The 21,057-nt window shown below is 36.9% G+C and overlaps 1 protein-coding gene and 1 long non-coding RNA gene across 29 annotated transcripts in view; both read left to right on the top strand.

The window, feature by feature from the left end:
• Nucleotides 1–3,509, top strand: part of ptprdb (protein tyrosine phosphatase receptor type Db) — a 156,962-nt gene extending 153,453 nt beyond the window's left edge. For all 28 annotated transcript variants that reach the window (XM_055009700.1, XM_055009701.1, XM_055009698.1 and 25 more), the window contains one exon: nucleotides 94–3,509. In XM_055009700.1, coding sequence (XP_054865675.1) covers nucleotides 94–162 — 69 coding nt within the window. In that variant the 3' untranslated portion in view covers nucleotides 163–3,509. The remainder of the gene's footprint in view (nucleotides 1–93) is intronic.
• A 4,281-nt stretch (nucleotides 3,510–7,790) lies between these two features.
• On the top strand, nucleotides 7,791–17,394 carry LOC129348756 (uncharacterized). The gene is made up of 3 exons (XR_008601441.1): nucleotides 7,791–8,328; nucleotides 9,600–9,737; nucleotides 16,043–17,394. It is a non-coding gene; the product is annotated as an uncharacterized LOC129348756 (long non-coding RNA).
• The last annotated feature ends 3,663 nt before the right edge of the window (nucleotides 17,395–21,057 follow it).

Here is a 21,057-nt window from a genome sequence, read left to right as displayed (position 1 = left end):
TGAACTTTCCTACCGTTGTTCTTCTGTCTGGCTTTTTAGTTCTTGCTGTCTTTTTCTCGGTCACTGACTTGAAACTCTTCTGCTTCCATCCAGGACCAGTACCAGTTCTGCTACCGGGCCAGTCTGGAGTACCTTGGAAGCTTTGATCACTATGCAACATAAACCCAGTGGCCGTCTCTCATGCCACATCCAACCAAGTGCAGTTTTTCTCGGGTCCCACGCCACCTGAATAAATGCACTAGGCTGCGATGTGACTTTGAAGATTTCCGCCACCGCGTGCAGAGTGAAGGGGGACCATCGGCTTATCCTGTACCCAGAAACAGCACCTCTAACTGAGCCATAGCAACCTGCTTGACAAGGGTGTTTCCTTTCCACCCTCAGCCCAAACACACCCATTGGTCAGTCTGAAGAAGCAACTTCAACCACTGTTCCAATCAGAATACTTGATCAAATATAGATTTTTATTTGTTTCAGTGCTGTTTCAGTGCTTTTTGTGAGCACCCAGATTGCTTTTTTGTTGTTTGGGTGTGGAACTCTCACCTCCACCAGTGTAGCATCACCAACCTAAATACAGGACCTGGCTACAGTATTTTTCTGTCACAGGAAACTTAGATTTTTCTATCATGAGGACTGTCTAGAAGGAGTCTAAAAATCCATCTTATGGAAGCCTCGTGGACTGAAAGAACTGGGACTTTAGAGCACCAGAGAATTGCCAACAGGAGACTGAAAACACAGCAGAGCACACAGTATTAAAAAGACAACACACATCCAAAAAAAAAAGACACAAAGAAGTGTATTTTTTTTCTGTTTTGTTTTGGAAACAGACTCTCGTTTCCCATGAATGAAAAAGAAGATATTTCTACCATACAGTAATAAACACCACCAGTTCAACCTTATGCTTCACGATTTATGATATGGGAAGTTTAAGAGAGGTTTAAAAATGAATACCACAAAATAAAACATTAATTTAGTTTTTTAGAAGAATATGTGACTTTTTTTTTTTTTTTTAAACTGAGTATTCCTTATGGCACGTTCAGTTTTTTGTTTGTTTGTTTGTTTTTACAAGTTTATGACTTTGTCTGTAATGACCATACAAAGGCAAAGTTTTATTTTTTTCTGTGTAATCCAATGAGCTGTAGCCATTTTTTTTTAAGTGATACAGTACTGTTTTAAAGTGTACAATCAAATCTAGTGTGGAAAATGTTCACAGTTCTATGAAAAACGCCACCATCGAGTGTCACTCTCCTGTATTCTCCACCCACTCTCTTTTTCAAAAACACACGTTTCGCATGTACACAGGACTCTCAACCTCATTACTATCTCGCCTGCAGCGTCGGAGACCTGAAGACGGTTATTTTTTAATTCCCAGGGCCCCACTGGGTTACAGTATTAACACTGCTGCTACCAGAAAGTCCCAAGAATAATCCCGCCAAGTTCTTCTATGTGTACGCTTAAAGAAAGCCAGATAGAACACAAGTGCAGAAAAAGAGAAATGTGGAAAAAAAGAAGAAAAAAAAAGCAACTATTTATGTGTCCAGATAAGCTTCACAAAGATTTCTCAAGCAGGGAGCGAGAAAGGGATGTAGGAAAGGGATGGGATGTGGGGGTCGGGGAAGGAACAATTTTCTCACTGGAATGCTCACCTTTGACTTTTCTCTGTGTCTGATTCAGTGTGCAATAAGTAGATGTATTATATATTTTTGTGTCGAGTCACTAACTGCAGTTATATGCCATGATGATGATGATAGTGATGATGGTGCATCATTTTTCCAGACACAAGGATGTTACACTTAATATGGTTCCCACCACCATTTAATGTGTCCAGATAGAGGAATCACCTTTGACCTCTTAGGAAGTAGATCTTTTGTCATGTCACAGCTCCAGTAGATGATGTCATCCTTCTGTCTGTCACGGCAACCAACGAATGATCGAACTCATGTTTCAAATAGCATCTAATAAGTATTTTGATTTTAGATTTCTAGTGCCTTATATTACACGCCTATTTTGATAAAGTTACTTAAAAGGATTTTTCGTGTATTTTATGTATGGATGCTTGTGCGTACGTGAACTGAACGTCTGTGTATATGATTTTGTTATGTTGCAGTACGTGAAAGTAATTTGTGCGTTCTGTTTTTCGGCTGTGAAATACTGAATGGAAGGCTCTGTGTGGGCTGGATAGTTGTACTCATCGTTTTAAACCCAGCAACTGCATCATCATATCTCTTTTACTATGGAAAAAAAAAAGGAAAAAAAAAAACTTATCTGACATGTGACTCAACTACACACAAAATGTGGTTTCAAAATAGCTTATTAAGCAGAATGAGCTGATCATTTTGGACAGAAAAAAGTTTCTGTGCCAAGATCTCCGTCTTTTCTCCGTAGGACACTTACACAAGCTTTGTGTATACACTCTTCTCATGGAGACTTCAGTTTCCCTGCCATTAAATTTTGGCTGCACAGGCATCTTTGGCAGCGACTGTGAGCTGGCTCAGACAAGTCGTACTTTCTCAGCTATGTAGAAATCTATATAAAGCTGAAAGGCAGTGACTCTGTTTGTCAGTTTGAAGAAAAAGAAAATATCAAACATATGAGTACGCCCACCTGAAGCTCTTCACTTGGAATCAGTCAAACCGGCCATCTGTGTTCCACATTCTGATGACTACATTCATGTATGTTTTCTGTTAACAACAAAGGCTGAGAGAAGTTCAGGTGCTACGTCTCCAACGACACGGAACCTACATAGTCATTTTTTTTGTATCTCCATTAACGCTTGATCATATAAGGATCGCTGACAGTTTTCAACCATCTTACAGTAACCCTGTCGTCGTTTTTTTGTATGCATGGTACCACTTTTGAGATGCCCCTTTGGTCGCACCTGTTATGGGAAGACTTGCACTTTCTCTCTTTGTACTATGCACTAATACTAGTATCCTATTATCTCTGATAGCCCCGCCCCCAAAAAGGAGTCTTACTTGAAGTCAGTAAAGATGGACCCTGTAATGCTCACATGGTTGTGTATATGTAAATAACACAAAACACAGAGAGTAAATTGAAATGCATAAATAAATAAACAACAAAGGTAAAGAGTGAATAGAAATTTATCAGATATACAGAGTGATATAATTAAAAGGATGCACCTGAAATCACAGTTTTATGGCACAGCAGTATGTGCAATACATCACATTGTGGATTTGTTGTACCACAAAAGAGAAGTTTCACAAAAAAAAGTGTTCTATTTTACCCCCAATGTATCATGTAGATGGATTAAACTGGAGTTTATAAATTGTATAAAAATGAAAATATGGTGTGTTACTTGGATCAGTTACCTCCAATTGGTCTGTACATGTAAACTTTTTTGTTTTGTTTTCTGCTCCGAGTCAACAAGTGCTTTTTATTTTCTTACATTGGTTCTCGGAGCGTGTGAAAACTGAAAAACAGGTCTGTATGGATTTCTGTTCTTTATCGACACAAGTTTCATTTGTTACAAATAAACTCAAGTGAAAATCTGCCGCCGCTGTCATTTTTCAACACTGACGCGAACATAACGGCAACCACATTAACTTACCTGGGATACAAACACCAGCTTAAATTGTTGATTTTGGAAATATTAGAAAGCCTTTATGTTGATATTAGGATATTCTTACTAAATGTTAATTTTGTCTCACTATCACCTTTTAGAAAATGAAGACTCATTGTTATTTTTAACCCGTTTTTGAGTGTGCAGTTTTTTATTTAGTTTCCCTATTTACGACCTTAGATATCTTGTGTTGCATTTTTGGGGAAGGAAATATAACACTTACTTGAAACGTGCTGGAGATATTTCCATTACAATCTTTACTCTTGTGTCAGAGACGGTCACACAAGGCAGCTATTAGGGATAGTTTAAAAATTCTTGCGAGTGCAATATAGACACTGACATCGGAGACCAAACTCCCTTTAATTTTTAATGACATCAGTGTTTCTGCTTGCTTTGTGACTTTTCATCACTGTGGGGACAAATGAAAACATGGTTTGAAGTCAGTCTGGAAACTGACAGCATGCTTTAGGAAAATTGTCGGGTATGATTTAAACTAGTTAAAAGGTCCCATATTGTGCCCCGTTTTTAGCAAATTAATGAAATTTTTACATGTCACTAGAATGCATCTTTCAATTTTTCATCTCAAAATACTGCACAGATGGTTTTACCATGACTGCATGACACCTTGTTTTAAAACTGTTGTAAATGGACTTTTTCAGGGTCCATGTAAGGGTTTTGGAAAGTTTGGTTTTGAGTTTGACTAGGACTTGTTGTCAGGTAGTGGTCAGACTTTGTTGGACCTCCAGCACTGACTGTAGACACCAAGGTCCTATTATCACACTTGAACTTGTTTTACGGCACTTATCCTGGTAGTTTTCTCCTGGTTTGTGTTGTATCTACTCTCAGATACATGTCTCTTTGGATAAAAGTGTCTGCTAAATGAAACTGTAAAATTGTAAATTCCTTCAGGAAGAAGACTCTCTCTGCATCTGCGACTGACTGCATGGCAGCTAACATAGACATGAATGTGTGTGAGAGGCCAGGTCTTTCTATTTCTTCTAACTGTTCCTCTGATGGAACATTTAACTCATGTGTGGTGAGTTGTCAAACAATGTTGCAGTCATAAAATCAGTATTTTTGCAGAGCAGCAGCTCGAAAGCACGATAGCTCTAAGATGACTGCTGGTAAACATTAAGTCTTAATGGGGTGCGTTTCACTGACTTTCACTGTTGTGATGAAATTGTCATCAAAATGAAAGCAATCCATTGGGTCTTCAGCTTCTCAGATACTAGGAGTGCATGGAGGTTCTAATTTTCACTCTTGGCTGAAATGTTTTAGAGCTGTTAGAAGAAGCTCTAGAAAGTAAATAAACCTGATGGACTATGAGGCAGCTGCTCATTCTGAATAGCTCACCTGAAAGTAGCGGCTAGTGAAGGAGCAGAAATTTACTCATTTCTACTGGGTCCTCAATTTCTACATAGAAGCTGAATAAAAACGGCTTACAAAGTTGGGAGGCCAGGGAGGATTTTCACCATCTGGGACCTTTAACATATGCAAAAAGTAGGCAATAAGCTAGAATCATGCAGTCTGTGGCTACAACATGCAAATTCTTTGGTCCCTTTAGAACATAGCAGATGGTCTTTAGGAATAATTATCATGTTTGTCTTAAGTTCTCATCTTACTTTATCATGCTAAAATTTATTACTGTGCCCTGAACATAATATACAACAGAAGTAATGATCAGTTAAATTCATTTATTGCGTGTATTTGCTCATAAATTTTGACAAAAAATGAACAAAATAACAAGCAACAATTAATCTAAGTGGGATGTGAAAGTCTGATTTAAATTTAGTGGCAATCTATCTTAGTGTGAAATTGTTGAGATATTTCATTCTGCACAAAAGGAGATGATGACAGACTTACACTCCTGGAGCCCTGCATTAGCACACTAGAAAAATAAATAGCACAGAAAAGTAGAATTAACATAAGCTTAGACTTTTCCCATGGATATTTAATTAATCGAGTAATTAATCTCATCCACAAGAACAAATGTAAATTAACATTTTGCAGAAAGTCGTTTGGAGAACACAACAACCCTCATCGCAATAACAAATGAAGCTTTTGTATATTGAAAACTGCACAAAGACCATCGATATACTTTAACAGCGGCCTTTGGGAAGTATAGAAAAGATGACTAATCGATATGTTTGGTCACAGATCTGACAAAGTGGTAAGTAATGTCAGTTGCATTGCTGTGAACCTGCACCAGTGGTGGCTATTAACTACAAAATGAGATCAAATGCTTTGATTCTTTGGTTTAGTATATTGCAGTGAAGTTTAGTCTACTGGGAAAACGACTCCAAACAATTCTGGGGATGTCCTTATTTTCCATCCAGTGCCAAAAGGAGGTGGAAATAATACTTTATGAAGCACAGTGAGTCTAAGTGCAGCTGGCAGCCTCCCACTCCAATCTTATGCCACTTGACCTGGATTGCTTGGTGTGTGGGTGGAGCCGCTGACAGCGTGCTCACCTGTGACAAATCCTCACTGATGACCCTCCACAGTGTGTTTTCAGTGTGTGACAATGATCTGTAAGTTTTATTATTATCACAGTTACTCAAATCTTGTTGAAATTGTAGTTTTTGATGGCTTTTTGTTGTTTTGTTTTTTTGTTTTTTTTTTAAACAAAAACTGCAATTTCAGCCAATGTTGTTCAGATATTGTTGAAATAATTGCATTTTCAGTTTCCTTTCTTCAGACTGTTTCTGATGAGAGTAGAATAGCACGGTGCCACTCAGGCTTCACTCATGTCCTATCAGACATTTGTCGAAGAGCCTTTTGAAAAACAGGACTGGAAAATCAGCAGCATCTCAGATTGAAGCTGGTCTCTCAGACTGAGATGTCCTGATATGACCGCTGCACAGATAGCCAGCCTTTCATGCCACCCTCTGGTCATACTTTAAAAAAAATTTGTCCCCCCTGCTAATGGTAAGATGCTAAGAATAGCTCTGTTTCTGTCTCTCTCACTCTCTCTTATTTTTATTAGAGAGCTTTGTGTCCAGCAGTTTTTCAGTTTGGATGTGTAATGAGCATTCCAGCCTCACAGGGCTTCTTTGCCTTGCTGCTCTTTTAGTCTTGTTAAATCCATATTAGGAAACAGATTCAGGCAGTGAGTTGAGAGCTGAAGCTGATGCTCATTCATGTCTGACTTGTGGCGAAATCGCAGCAAATGATCTCCCTACATCCTCTCTAGCAGGCTGTAGAGAGGCCGTCTTTCTTTTGAGCAGAACTGCCTCGTTTGCACCTCTGACGCTCAGCTGCATTTGCTATGAGCTATGTGATCAGCTCATTTCTCAGGACTTCAGCACTTCTATCAGGCTGTGCAGGATGCACCAAAGACTCACTTGGTCCTTTATAGACACACGCTTCTATATAAAATCATAGTTCCTTCATCATACTCCGAGTAGTATATCAATGGCGCACCAGGCTGAAGTTCGAGAACAACTTGGTGTTGATGAGACACCATGCAAGTCTACAATAAGTGCAGATGAAGTGTTTTCTTATCTCAATTACCCACTCGAGTTTAATAATGCAGCTCTTGCTCACCTCCTGTGAAACATGCATTACATTATACTAATATCAAGATAAAAGTGTTGTACTGGCTGTAGAATGCTTATTGTTTTTTTTGGTTTTTTTTAAGTGTTCTTTATTATTTAAGAAAATAATTCTGAGTAAATAACAGAAATCGAGCAACAGCTTAACCCTTTAGAACCCAGCGTAGCGCCGGCGGTACGTTTTGCATATTGATTTTTGATTGGCTGTAGATTTTAAACCAGATAAGATAGATCGATAATTCTTTTTGCATATAAAATCTGGGGAGTTACACTAACATTTCACACATTCACCAGGTCTCAGAGTGCTTTTTCGTTGCAGTGATGGGTTTGTAAAAATACACAATAAAGCGCACACAACAAAACTCTTTATAAACCAGACCAGCGGTATTTGGAGGACTTCTTACGTTGAAATAAGCGTGATCACGTTGTGGCCATGACCTGTCACATGATTCTTATGTGTCCATACCCGAGAGGCTCCCGTCCCCATCAACAGGAAGTGACGTTGTTGCCGGGAGTTGTAGTTTTTCACTCGACAACTACAACTGTAGTTTTCGGCTGTAGTCTGCACAGATACGAGCTCTGACTCGTTTCAGTCCCACTTTTTTTTTTTTTTTTTTTTTTTTTTAACAAAAACATTCAGACACACAGCCCACTAGGGTTGCCACCCGTCCCTTAAAATACGGAATCGTCCTTTATTTGACAATTAATTGTCAGATTGTTCCGTATTTTCATAAATGCCCCACACACGTCTGTCACACACTCATCAAAACTGTCTAATGAACAAAATAAAACACAGGAAATATTAAGGGCAGCCAATTTCTTCCACGTAGGACCTACGTAGCGAGGACCCGCGAGGTCCAGCGGATAGATCTCAGAGTTGTCTACGTGCCCAGTCCTGCCCGGTCCTGTCTCTGGTTTCCTGCTTACAGACGCTGCTGCACCCGCGCGTCTAAAAATGTCTACAAGCGAAACTCCACCGCGTTCAAAGAAGCAAGAACATTTTCAAAATTGCAGACGTGATTGGGAAGACTGGAACCCCTGGCAGTGGGTACGAGACAAACTGTGTTTTCTGTTGCTCGTGGACTGGCTGAAGTAAGGCAGCATCAGGAGACCAACAGGTGAGAACCATGACAACAGAGAGAACCCAAGCAGCAGGTCACAGTTTTTCATCCCCAATCATCTCCTGAAGCTGATATGGTAAGGGACATCAGTATATGGTTGTGAATTTACCAGAGGATGCTTATAATCCTACTGATTTGGCCACAGACTCTACAGTATTTTAGTGACTCAATAAATGCCTAAGTTGTTTATTATTTTTTAATGCTTTTATAGTTTTTAATAAACATTTATTAAATAGCCTATATGTAATCAATAAATGAATTTGGCTATCTAAAGAAAAACTCATTCAGCACTCTGATATGTTAACAGTACTAAATAAAACAATAAATACATGCATACACATAAATGTCAATACATCAATTGTATTAAGATAAGATTTAGATGAAAAAAATGTCTGTAGAGGATTTCTTTGTACAGTATTCTGCATTCAGTTGTTAATGTTTTTGTAGAATCCAGTATTGCACACTGGTTGCTCATTACATTTCATTAGTTTGGTTTCACTGTTTAAAATGATGCCACTTATTTTCAGACAGAACCTGTGATCATAAAACAATACAAAACTCTTAGTATCGTGTTAATAAAGCACTTAAAGCATTACGTATGGCTAAATGCTTTTTTCAAAATTAAATATACCACTCCTTGGGTGGTAGTGACCCCGAGTATGGTAAAGTTGGAAAGATATTCACAGATTCAGACTTCTGGCATCAATAACTCATTAGATATACTTTGTCAAAACATAAACGATTCCTCTTTCCCATCGTTGTAAGGTGGACAATGTGCTACATGCCAAGTTTAATCAAAAGTAGCTGTCTTTCAAGCTGCACAAATAACATAGGTGTCTATGGAGTGCACAGGGACCATTTGCAAATTGTAAAACCACTGCAACAGTGAAGAGAGACACAGATATTCAGTAACTTCACTCTGATACTCTGTAGTGTCACCAAAATCACTGCAGCTTTTAACAGGCTCCTGTTGACACCAATGTTATTCCTGTCGAAAAAAAATGCGATTTTGAACATGTGAAAATGTGCCATATGATGAAATAATGTAAAGTAGGCTGTGAAAAACACTATGGTAAGGTTTTCTTTAAAAAAAAAAAATCATCATGAATTTTGGCACAAAAAAACGCCATAGTATACTATGTCGAAAAAAAATGCTACTTTTGATAAAACTGGGCTTGTAGCACATTGTCTACCTTACAATGATGGGAAAGAGGCATCGTTTATGTTTTGACAACATTTATCTGAGTTATTGATGCTGGAAGTCTGAATCTGTGAATATCTTTACAACTTCATTGAACTGTGGCCTCGGCAGCCGTGGTGAGTGTCCTTTATTTTCATTTCTGAAAGGTGGCAACCCGAGCCAGAGCCAGAGCATCCCCCTCCCCAGCACACCACTGCATAGAAGACCATGGATGCCACCACAGTGTCATAAAAGGCCTTCAGCAGTGGCCTGCTCACACCAAATGATGCGAGTCTCCGAAGCAGGTATAGACGACACCTGCTATGTCAAAAAAAAAAAAATGTGATTTTTCAACATGTTCTAAAAACGTGCCATATGATGAAATAATATAAAGTAGGCCATGAAAAACAATCCAGAAAGGTTTTCTTTGAAAAAAAATTCATCATGAATTTTGGCGCAAAAAAAAACGCCATAGTATACTATGTCGAAAAAAAATGAGATTTTTCAACATGTTGTAAAAACATGCCATATGATGAAATAATGTAAAGGAGGTTGTGAAAAACACTCCAGAAAGGTTTTCTTTGAAAAAAAATCATCATGAATTTTGGCGCAAAAAAAAACGCCATAGTATGTCTAAAAAAAATGAGATTTTTTTAACATGTTGTAAAAACATGCCATATGATGAAATAATGTAAAAGAGGCCGTGAAAAACACAATGGTAAGGTTTTCCTTGAAAAAAAATCATCATGAATTTTGGCGCAAAAAAAACGCCATAGTATACTGTCGACAAAAAAATTTGATTTTTTTTAACATGTTGTAAAAACGTGCCATATGATGAAATGATGTAAAGCAGGCCGTGAAAAACACTCCAGAAAGGTTTTCTTTGAAAAAAAATTCATCATGAATTTTGGCGCAAAAAAAATGCCATAGTATACTATGTCGACAAAAAAATGAGATTTTTATAACATGTTGTAAAAACGTGCCATATGATGAAATAATGTAAAAGAGGCTGTGAAAAACACTCCAGAAAGGTTTTCTTTGAAAAAAAAATCATCATGAATTTTGGCGCAAAAAAAATGCCATAGTATACTATGTCAACAAAAAAATGAGATTTTTTTAACATGTTGTAAAAACGTGCCATATGATGAAATAATGTAAAAGAGGCCGTGAAAAACACTATGGTAAGGTTTTCTTTGAAAAAAAATCATCATGAATTTTGGCGCAAAAAAAACGCCATAGTATACTATGTCGACAAAAAAATGAGATTTTTATAACATGTTTTAAAAATGTGCCATATGATGAAATAATGTAAAAGAGGCTGTGAAAAACACTCCAGAAAGGTTTTCTTTGAAAAAAAATTCATCATGAATTTTGGCGCAAAAAAACGCCATAGTATACTATGTCGACAAAAAAATGAGATTTTTTTAACGTCGTAAAAACACGCCATATGATGAAATAATGTAAAAGAGGCCGTGAAAAACACTCCAGAAAGGTTTTCTTTGAAAAAAAATCATCATGAATTTTGGCGCAAAAAAAAAAACGCCATAGTATGTCGAAAAAAATGAGATTTTTTTAACATGTTGTAAAAACATGCCATATGATGAAATAATGTAAAGCAGGCTGTGAAAAACACTCCAGAAAGGTTTTCCTTGAAAAAAAATTCATCATGAATTTTGGCGCAAAAAAAACGCCTTACTATACTATGTCGACAAAAAAATGAGATTTTTTAACATGTAAAAATGTGCCATATGATGAAATGATGTAAAGCAGGCCATGAAAAACACTCCAGAAAGGTTTTCTTTGAAAAAAAATCATCATGAATTTTGGCGCAAAAAAAAAAACGCCATAGTATGTCGAAAAAAAATGAGATTTTTTTAACATGTTGTAAAAACATGCCATATGATGAAATAATGTAAAGTAGGCCGTGAAAAACACTATGGTAAGGTTTTCTTTGAAAAAAAATCATCATGAATTTTGGCGCAAAAACACGCCATAGTATACTATGTCGTCAAAAAAAATGAGATTTTTCAACATTTTGTAAAAACACGCCATATGATGAAATAATGTAAAGGAGGCCGTGAAAAACACTCCAGAAAGGTTTTCTTTGAAAAAAAAATCATCATGAATTTTGGTGCAAAAAAACGCCATCGACAAAAGAATGAGATTTTTTAACATGTTGTAAAAACGTGCCATGTGATGAAATAATGTAAAAGAGGCCGTGAAAAACACTATGGAAAGGTTTTCTTTAACATCTGTAAACAAAACAAAAACGTGTCAACAAAGTTTTCTGTTAGAGTTTGTGTTCTTCTAAGTTTAACTCCAAGATTTTAAATACTGTCATTTACTGCAAATGAATATCTACTCCAAATCTCTCACAAATAATCATTATCAGCCTTAAAAACCCACAAAACACCCCTCTATACTCCACCACACTTAGTACAGTCCAGTTCCCCCTTCTCTAAATCTGCTTGGAATCTTCCACTTCCTGTTTGTCAAAGTAGCCTTCTACGTGGACAGGTTCTGTTGGAGCTCATGCAACAAACATTTTGGGTAACTGCACTTTAATATGGATGGATGACACTGAATTAGAGTCTGTTTTAATGAGACTGAGTTAAGATGTGTAGCTCTGTCATTTAATAGGAAATTATTTCTCAGAATTCACAGAGAAAAGTCTGAAATGTTTGCTAGGTTAGCATCCCACATGTTCTTTGGCTCAGCTAAAGCTAACTCTCTCCAACTTCTGGATCTCTTGAGTTGCTTGTTGTTAAAATATCTTGCTGTAGGTGCTGAAGCTCAGAAAGTCTGAGATGTTTGTTCAGAATAAGCTCATTCTCAAGTCTTATCTGAACTGTCCTCTTTTGTTTGAATTTTCACTAAACTGAGGAGTTAATGACAGAGCAGCACATCCAGACTCAGTCTCATTTATGTAGAGATTAAACTTCAGTGTCATTCATCGATGTTAAAGTGCAGTTTTTCAAATGTTTGTTGCACATGCTTCCGACCAAAGCAGTCCAGGTGGAAGACGATGTGAAGAGAAAGCTCCAGAGGATGAATATCACACATTTACGTTGGAAATAAATGTTCTTTAATTAGACATTGTTGTGCAAAAGTTGGATTTCCCTTTAATGATGTTCAAATCTTTGTTGAGTGTTTTGTTGATGTTGGTTTCTAAATGTTTTCTGACACTGTGCCCCAAAGATTAAAACCTTCTACGGCTCACAAGCTGCAACAATTCACACATTATCAACCATCTTTCTGACTAAACTAAGATAAAAAGTGAAAAACTGCCTGATTCCTGCATCATGAATGTAAATCTTTTTGGTTTTTATGACAGTAAACTGAATATATTTGGGTTTGACATTTTATAATCCAAATCAAGAAATGAATTACTGGAGAAAACAATCAACAGATTAATGCACAAAGAAAATCTGTTTTCCAACATATATGGCTGAATTACTCATACATTACAAGATACATAAAATTTTAATTCAATTTTATTTATATAACGCCAATTACGGGTCAAATTGTCTCAAGATGCTTTATTTTTATATTTTTTTGACAAAGTAAGAAATTTAAACCTCTTGACTAATCCAATTTATTATTTGATTTTTTAAGCGACTAATGGGCAATTAAAATAAATTTCTCCACTAAAACTAATAAACATGAGGTCAAATAGACGGAAGAGTTTTAAATGCTGCAATCTCACGACGACAAGAATAAAGTTTGTCAACAAAAACTAAATCTGCTGGTGGATTCCATTAAAGTCCTAAGAAATGATAATAAAGTGTGATACTAAAGGTTTGTGGTGCTGAAAATGTCAAAGATATCAAGTTGAACATCTGGATGGAGGTTGATAAAAGTTGACCCTCCTTCATTTCTCTGGAGCGACTCCATGGATTTTATGGATGGTGGTTAAAGACCTGCTCTTCGAGTCGTCTTCCTTCTAGTCGCTGTAAAAAGTCAGTCCATCCTGGCCGACTTGAACATCTCTTCATGACAACTTGTTCTGCCTCGGACCTGGTGGAAACTCCAGAAACTCGGGAAAACCCGTGGAGACTCGAAGAACTCGTGGAGACTCGAGGAACTCGTCAGGCGGGGGAAGGTGTGGTGGGTGGTGGGGGAGTAGAGGGGGGAGGCCACCACCCACCTCCCCGCCTACTCTCCGCCCTGACTCCACCCAGACTCCGCCTTGGCTCCACCCATGTGGTCACTTCAGGAACTACGATGCCAAAGGGACGACGAAATCATGTTTCTTTATCTGATCTGTAGCTCAGTGAGTTAAGGATTCGCCTATGGAGCTGCAGGTCGCTGGTTCAAGACCAGACACTTCTTAAATTTTATCAAAATCCTGACAAAGACAAAGAAAGAAAAAGGCCGGTGGCGGGTCTTGAACCTGCGACCTTCCGCTTGGTAGTCCTCTTCTTATCCTCCTGAGCTACTCGCTCAGATACTAATTCTTCTTTTTTTTGCGCATTTATCATCTATTTTTTGCCATTTTCGAGTTTTTTTTTAACTCGAGTCTCGACTCGACCGTTTTTCTCAGGAGGCTGGACTTCAGCCTTTGTGCTGGAGGGTTGAACCCTCAGTTCCAAGACTTTCCAAGCCTCCACACCTCCCGAGTCCTCAGGACCTGAGCTTTCACACAGTCTGAGGGCTGAAATTTTCTAAGTCCCACAGTAGATCTCTGTTAGATTGAACTTTCACACAGTCCAAGGACTGATATCTTCTAAGTTCCTGAGTACTTCTCTGTTAGTTTGAACCTTCAGACAGTCTGAGGCCTGAAGTTTTGAAAGTTTCTCAGTACTTCTCTGTTAGTTTGAACCTTTCGACAGTCTGAGGACTGAAAACCTAAAAGTTCTTGAGCAGTTCTCTGTTAGTTTGAACCTTCAGACAGTCTGAGGACTGAAATTTTAAAAGTTTCTCAGTACTTCTCTGTCAGTTTGAACTTTCTGGTTAACAGAAGCCTTAAAACTTGTGACCATGAGTCTTGATTTCACATTTAGATCATCCATCTGAGTTCTTCTCAGACCTTCACCTGTGGGTTCTTTAAAAATCCTGAACAAACTTTGATTCTCTTCACTGAACAGTAAAGTTTGTGAAGATCAGAAGGTAACATTAGTTTGATCGATGCCTTCAACTACTCGTAGACTTTATCCAGAAAGCAGTTTTCTGAAATGAGCACTGAGTAAATCTGTCCACAATCAAAACAAGAACACAGAAAGAGGAAATGTTTGAAGAAACAGTTTTCATTTCAGACTAGAAAACGCTTTAAGAGCTTTATCTGTTTTTACTCTTATTGATCGTTTTATTGTCTCTTCTGTTTAATTTGATCTTCTAAAGTTTAACTGGTGTCTTTTCAAATGTTTGTCTTTAGTTTGATTCTTCTTAAATGTTTAGTTTTGCTCTTTTCTCACCTTTTATTCTTTTCTAATGTCTGATTTGATTTAGAAATGTTTTGTCTTTTCAATGTTTAACTGTTTTTTCAAATGTTTTATCGGCTTGTTTGGAATTTTTTTTCTTTCCCAATATTTAATTTTTCGATTCAATCTTTAATGTTTTTCTTTTTAAATGTTTTACCACTTTTTAATGTTTAATTTTCTTTTTAAATGCTTCATTGTATTTTCTGTTTAATTCCTATTTAAAGTTTTATTGTCTTCAAGATTTAATTTTCTAATTAAACAATGAATTTTTTAATTAAATGTTTTGTCTTTTTAAAGGTTTAATAATCTAATTAAATGTTTAGTATTTTTTAAAATGTTTAATCTTATTCTTCTTTAAAAAGTATTTTTTAAATGTTTAATTATGTAAAATATTTTCTCTGTAATTTTTAATAATTTTATTTTTAAAAATTTTGTTTAATTTCATACTTACATGTTTTGTATCATGTTTAATTATCTCATTCAATATTTTGTCGGTTTAATGTCATTTAATTGAATTTAATGTTTAACTTCATTAAACTGACAAAATATTGAATGAGATAATTAAACATGATACAAAACATGTAAGTATGAAATTAAACCAAATTTTTAAAATAAAATTATTAAAAATTACAGAGAAAATATTTTACATAATTAAACATTTAAAAAATACTTTTTAAAAAAAACATTTCTTTTCAAGTTTTATTGTATTAAATTTTTTTCCCTTTGTTTTAATTGCTTTTTTTTAATGTAGTTTCTTTCTTTAATCTTCTTTTTCTGTCAAGATTTTGACCCCAACCTTAAAAATGAAATAAACCCTTAAATCACAATCAAAATACTTCTGTTGTCACAATCATGAGTTTGTCAATTATTCAGTTTATCAATTCAACTTTATTTGTTTAGCACCTTTCACACAGATAACAAAACTAAACAGGCAAAGAGAAAAAACTTTGCTAAAACTAGAATTCAAACTCAAAAACATTAACAAAAAAAAAAAAAAAAAAAATTTAACATGGTAATAAAATATGTTGTGTCCAGGGGATGGAGGGAGTTTATTGAAGTCTTCTTGGGCTCACATGGGAAATCATTTAACATATAAACTTGATATTCAGTCTAAGGAAACTGCAGAGCGACAGAAGAACCAACAATATCTCCTGTTTTCTCCTTTAATGAGTCGACTCTTGTGCTTTCAGACCAAAGAACTACAGACTCTTCACAACCTGCTCAAACTCTTGGTACAGGACCTCACCACACAGGTCAAGAAGGTTTCCATCTCATTTCTACTCTGAAGATCACCTTCTCCTGCTCAAACTGCTGACAAATGTTTCTGCTGCTCTAAAGTCTGGTCTCCAGAACTTCCTAAAAACTCTCAAAGTCTCTTCTGCTGCAGGTTGCTATGTAGAACTGTTACAGAAAACCTCACTAAACCACATGGAGGGGCCTCAAGATAGTCGTCCAAATGAAACCATACAAAAACCAAACTAGCACAACCCAAACACTAAAGTCTCCTGCAGCCTACCAGAGAACCTCTGAGAACAGAGAATCAGGACAGGAACTCTTACCTTCTGGACAACCAACGCTGGTTCTCAAACAAGAATACAGAATGTGTCTGACCAAAAACCTCCGAAGACTCACTACAGCCAAGATAAAGACACAACTCAGCTGCACCAAATCCACTAATCACTGCACACATAAGAACCATGTGCAAACTGTGGCTAAAGAACCACATTTACCAAGACAACTATCCAGTACAAAGCCCTAAAACACACCAAGAAACACATTAAAGCCTATTTTACTGCTGGAAGCTGCAAGCCAACGACTAAAGAACAAATTAAAGCAATGGAGCCAAACCCAGTACACTGGTGGAGAGAAGCAGAGGAAATGTTTGTCTGCAGCTAAATAAAGCAGGAAGACACTGAGCTGCTCAGGTGTTCCTGATAACACCAAGCAGCCACCTGGACAGCCAATAGGAACACAGCTTACTGGGAGTCCAGAGGGCTGGATTAGTCAAGTAAATTTAGTTTAAAGTTGAAGCAGAAAGTTAACAAAGAAAGTTGAAAACCACCTTCTGATACCTGAAATCTCTGAGTTTTCACACAAAGAACACCTGAACATGTCAAACTGGTTCCATAGTAGAACCATCATTGTAAAAACGTCATAGTATGGTGTGTTGCTAAAAAAACATTACAACCCGGCTGTCTAGGGTCGCCGAGGAGCAACACAAAAACAGGACAAACGCTGGTTTACAGGGGGTTAGGCGGCTATTTATTTGAAAGAGTAAGTTTACAACAACACAACATGTGAGCAGAAAAATCACAGTCTGTCTTTAGTTCAGCTGAAAAAATTAGCTTTTGTCTTTTTTATTGACTAAACTTTTCAGGAAGTAGATGAAGAATAATTAAAGCTCTCATGTAGAAGTCCAACTTATTTTGGATCCTTGTGGAGAGTTTAATCTTAGAGTTTGTACAGCTGTTGAGTTTTTAGAGTCACATGGATTGTTTTGACATTTAATAACCGAGTCCTGAAATAAAATTACAGTTGTGGATTTCTGTCATTTAGTCTGGACTAAACAAATAACAACAGCATAAATCTCAAACGTCATTATGAGGAGTCTGGATTGAGGTTTCTCACTTGATAATGATCCAAACATGACATTTAGGTTGGTTTAAAGGAATATTCCACCTTAAATCTTTGAATGTTGACCTAAAAGGTTGGTTTCAGGAAGTATTCCATCTACAAGGTCCTCAAACATCCACCTTAAAGGAACATTCCACCAAAAATCCTTGGACATGCACCTAAAATGTTGCTTTAACCAAGTATTCTATCCAAAATCCTCAGAGACCTGAGGGGCTGGTTAAAAGGAATATTCCACCTCAAACCCCAAATATAGACCCGAAAGGGTGGTTTAGAAAAAATCCTTCAACGTAGACCAAAAAAGTTAGTATGGAGGAATATTCCACCTGAAATGTAGACCTGAGAAGTTGGTTTGGAAGAATATGCCATCCTAAACATCCTTAAATGTAGACTAAAAGACTTTTTGGAAGAAAATTCCACCTAAAATCCTCCAATGTAGTCAACACAGACACGTTCACATGCATCCACAAACCTCTCAGCACTCAAACACCCACAGACAGGAGGCCGGCTGGGCCGAGGCTCGGCGGCGTCCTCAGACCCACGAGTCAGGGAGTCGGTGAACTTGTTGGTCCGGTTTGAAGGTCTCCATGTGGTCCAGTAGAAGTCCACGTAGTCGGTGTTGGCTTTGAACACAGCGACTGGCCGCCATCAGGTGGACCTTCTCGTCCTTGTAGGACTCCTCCTGTAGCCTTGAGGGAACCACAGGAACATTCAGTAGCTGTTGGAGTTCTTCCTGTCAGGCTCGTGGTAGAACGGCTCTGAAGAATCTTGTACTTGTCTTATCTGGAACAATCTAACAGCCTAAACTGTTAACAGCGGTGTAAAGAAGCAAACACACAGACATAGATTAGGACTCAAACTAGATTTATTTTAGAAAACAAATCAGCTTAGAGGCATTTGTTCACACGTGGCTGAATAGGAGGCCGTCCAATCAGATTTGAGGTCTTCACTCTGTAGGTTGTTTGTTTGGTGAGACTCATGGACCTCCATCAGCTGACGTGGATGTTTGATGGTCTTCTTCTCTAGTTCCAGATGATTCATCCATGAATTCAGCAGCTACAGACTGAAATGAAGCTCATGCTACCGTTATTGAATTCCTGTTCCAGATCAAATGTTCAGAGCTCACCTTGAATGCAGCCGTCTGCTGTCTGATAGTTTTTCTCATTGTAGTCTTCAATAAAGTCTTTTTCCTCATGTAAGGATGTGGTGAGATTCTTTCTCAGTCTCTGCAGACGTCCCTCATTGTGCATCTCCAGAGAAGAAACAGAAAAACTGGTCACTGCTTCAGCATCACAAACGCTCTCCAGCATTGAGACAGTTTTAGGAATTCATTCATTGTGTTGTGAACTTTGAAGGAGCAGAAACTTTACAGCTGCCAAAGATATGAGCTCCAATTCTGGATGTTTTAGGAAATGAAGTTCATCAAATGAACACTTGAATATTGCTGATAACGCTCATTAAATTACTGAAGAAATCCAACATAAAAACCTGTAAACTCTCAGGCAGCTTTTGTTAAAGTTTGTCTATAATTCTATCATCATGTTCTGGAACCAGGACTCTGCAGAAGTTCCTTCAAACAGATACTTGTGTGTTTCTATTTAAGGCCTCAGGTTTGAACGTACAGCAGAGGATAAGAAAGAAGTGATTTTAATGTTTAAATCAGTCCAGTAAATGTTTGGCGTGAAAATTAGTAAAATTTTGATTTAGATAGATTTGTGTCAAATAATATTGTAGAGTCTTACTTAAATATATTCAAATGAGTTCAGTGTATTTACATTTTATAGAATGTTTGATTTCTTAATCTCAATACTGTAGGGTCTGACCCTAAATATTATAATAATGATGTCAATTTAAATAATATTTTAGTGCAGAGTCATAAACTTTAGTCAGCTAAACTAACATAATAAATATCACTGTACAATCTTAACCTGAACATTCATATTATTGAGGTAAATTTACATAAATCATGATATTCTAGAGTCTTAACTGGAATATTTCTAACATTAATCTTTTTGTATTGTGCTGATAAACAACAATAACCCGACTTTCAGATAATATTTGTTGTCTGTGATTGTAAGACTAAATTCCTCCACATTCTGGAACTGGACTGCATTTCCCAAAATGAAACATGGACAGAATTTAACACTCATGTATCCATGGCAACGCAAAAGTTTCTGCTTCTTACCAAAGTTCACAACACAAGTAAAGATTTCAATGTAAAACTTCAGGGATGACTGCTGACCATAAGTATTCTGATCAATACTTCATGATCAATATCAGGACAGATGTTACAACTCCAGCTGTTGCATTAGACTGCAGTTATTCACAGAGAAATTAAAACATCACATTCCTCATAAAAACTAGATGGGACTTTTATTAAATAAAGTGTTGGTGAATAAACAGTGTAAAAAGTGCAAAGCAGCTCCATTAAATCAGGAGATGTGAGACTTCCACAGCATGGATCACCATCTGCTGTGTTGATTCATAGCTGAATGTCAGAATGAACTGAGATAGAAAAGCTGCTTTGAGCTGCAACATTATGGTCTAACAATCCAACACCATCACAGTTTTCATCTGGTTGTTTTGCTCCAACATGCTGTGAAGTTCAGTTTTTACCTGAATCAATACAGAGATTCTATTTCCAGCCAAGACTGAAATAAAAATTAAAATGTTATGAGGTTATTAATGCAACTAAATCCTTTCAGATGGAAGGATTTACTTCGAAGTTCTAATTCAAGTTTCAGTTGGAACACATTGCATTCATAAAGAAAAACAGTGAAACCTTCATAGCAACATTTAATAAACCTAAAGCTTCCCTGTTGGCACATTGGTGGAGTTTGTTACTGAGCATCTGAACCTTAAATCCAGTGAGACGACCATCTTCAGTCGAGGCCAGTCAGAGAACTTCAAGACCTTCCATCAGCTGGACCAGATGTGGCATCATCTCCCTCTGAACATCTGGATGACAGGAGAAAAGACAGAAATCAAACACAGATCACAGAAATACAATTCATTCACTTTCATCATTTTATAAAAGTAGCATGAACTTTATTAAAACTTGACAATATCAGTAATGAAAGTAAATGTTTTTATCTTGTGTTGAAGCTAAATTTAAAGTCAATTTTAATGACAGTTTATCCTGAGAGGAGTGAGAATGGAGCTTTTCTTTCCTTTTTAGAATATTCCCTCAAAATATTCTGTTTATTATTGACTTTAAAAGCATTTTTCTTTACTTATTTATTTTTAGATACCTCAGACTGATACACTTTGCTGGTTTGCAGATAATTTCATGTACAATGATAATAAAGATCTTCTATTATAACATATTTTGCTAAAACAAGAACTGCAAACCTTTTCACCCATCTCTCAGGCTGCAAAATTCCAACTGCGTCTGTTTTGCATCTGCCGGTAGTCATTTTGCATCTCTTTGCAGTTTTCTATGCCTTTGTTATCATTTTGCAGAGATTTGTGACTGTCTTGCTTAGTTTTAGTAATTTCAAAGTAGTTATGTGCATCTTTGTCATTTTGCATTTTTGTGGGTTTACTTTCCAATGACAACTGCAACAGTTACTTA

Source organism: Amphiprion ocellaris, chromosome 4 (genome assembly GCF_022539595.1).
Source record: "Amphiprion ocellaris isolate individual 3 ecotype Okinawa chromosome 4, ASM2253959v1, whole genome shotgun sequence".
Classification (NCBI taxonomy): Eukaryota; Metazoa; Chordata; class Actinopteri; family Pomacentridae; genus Amphiprion; species Amphiprion ocellaris.
Note: the sequence above shows the minus strand (reverse complement) of the source record. Positions and strands in the feature narration are given on the sequence as shown.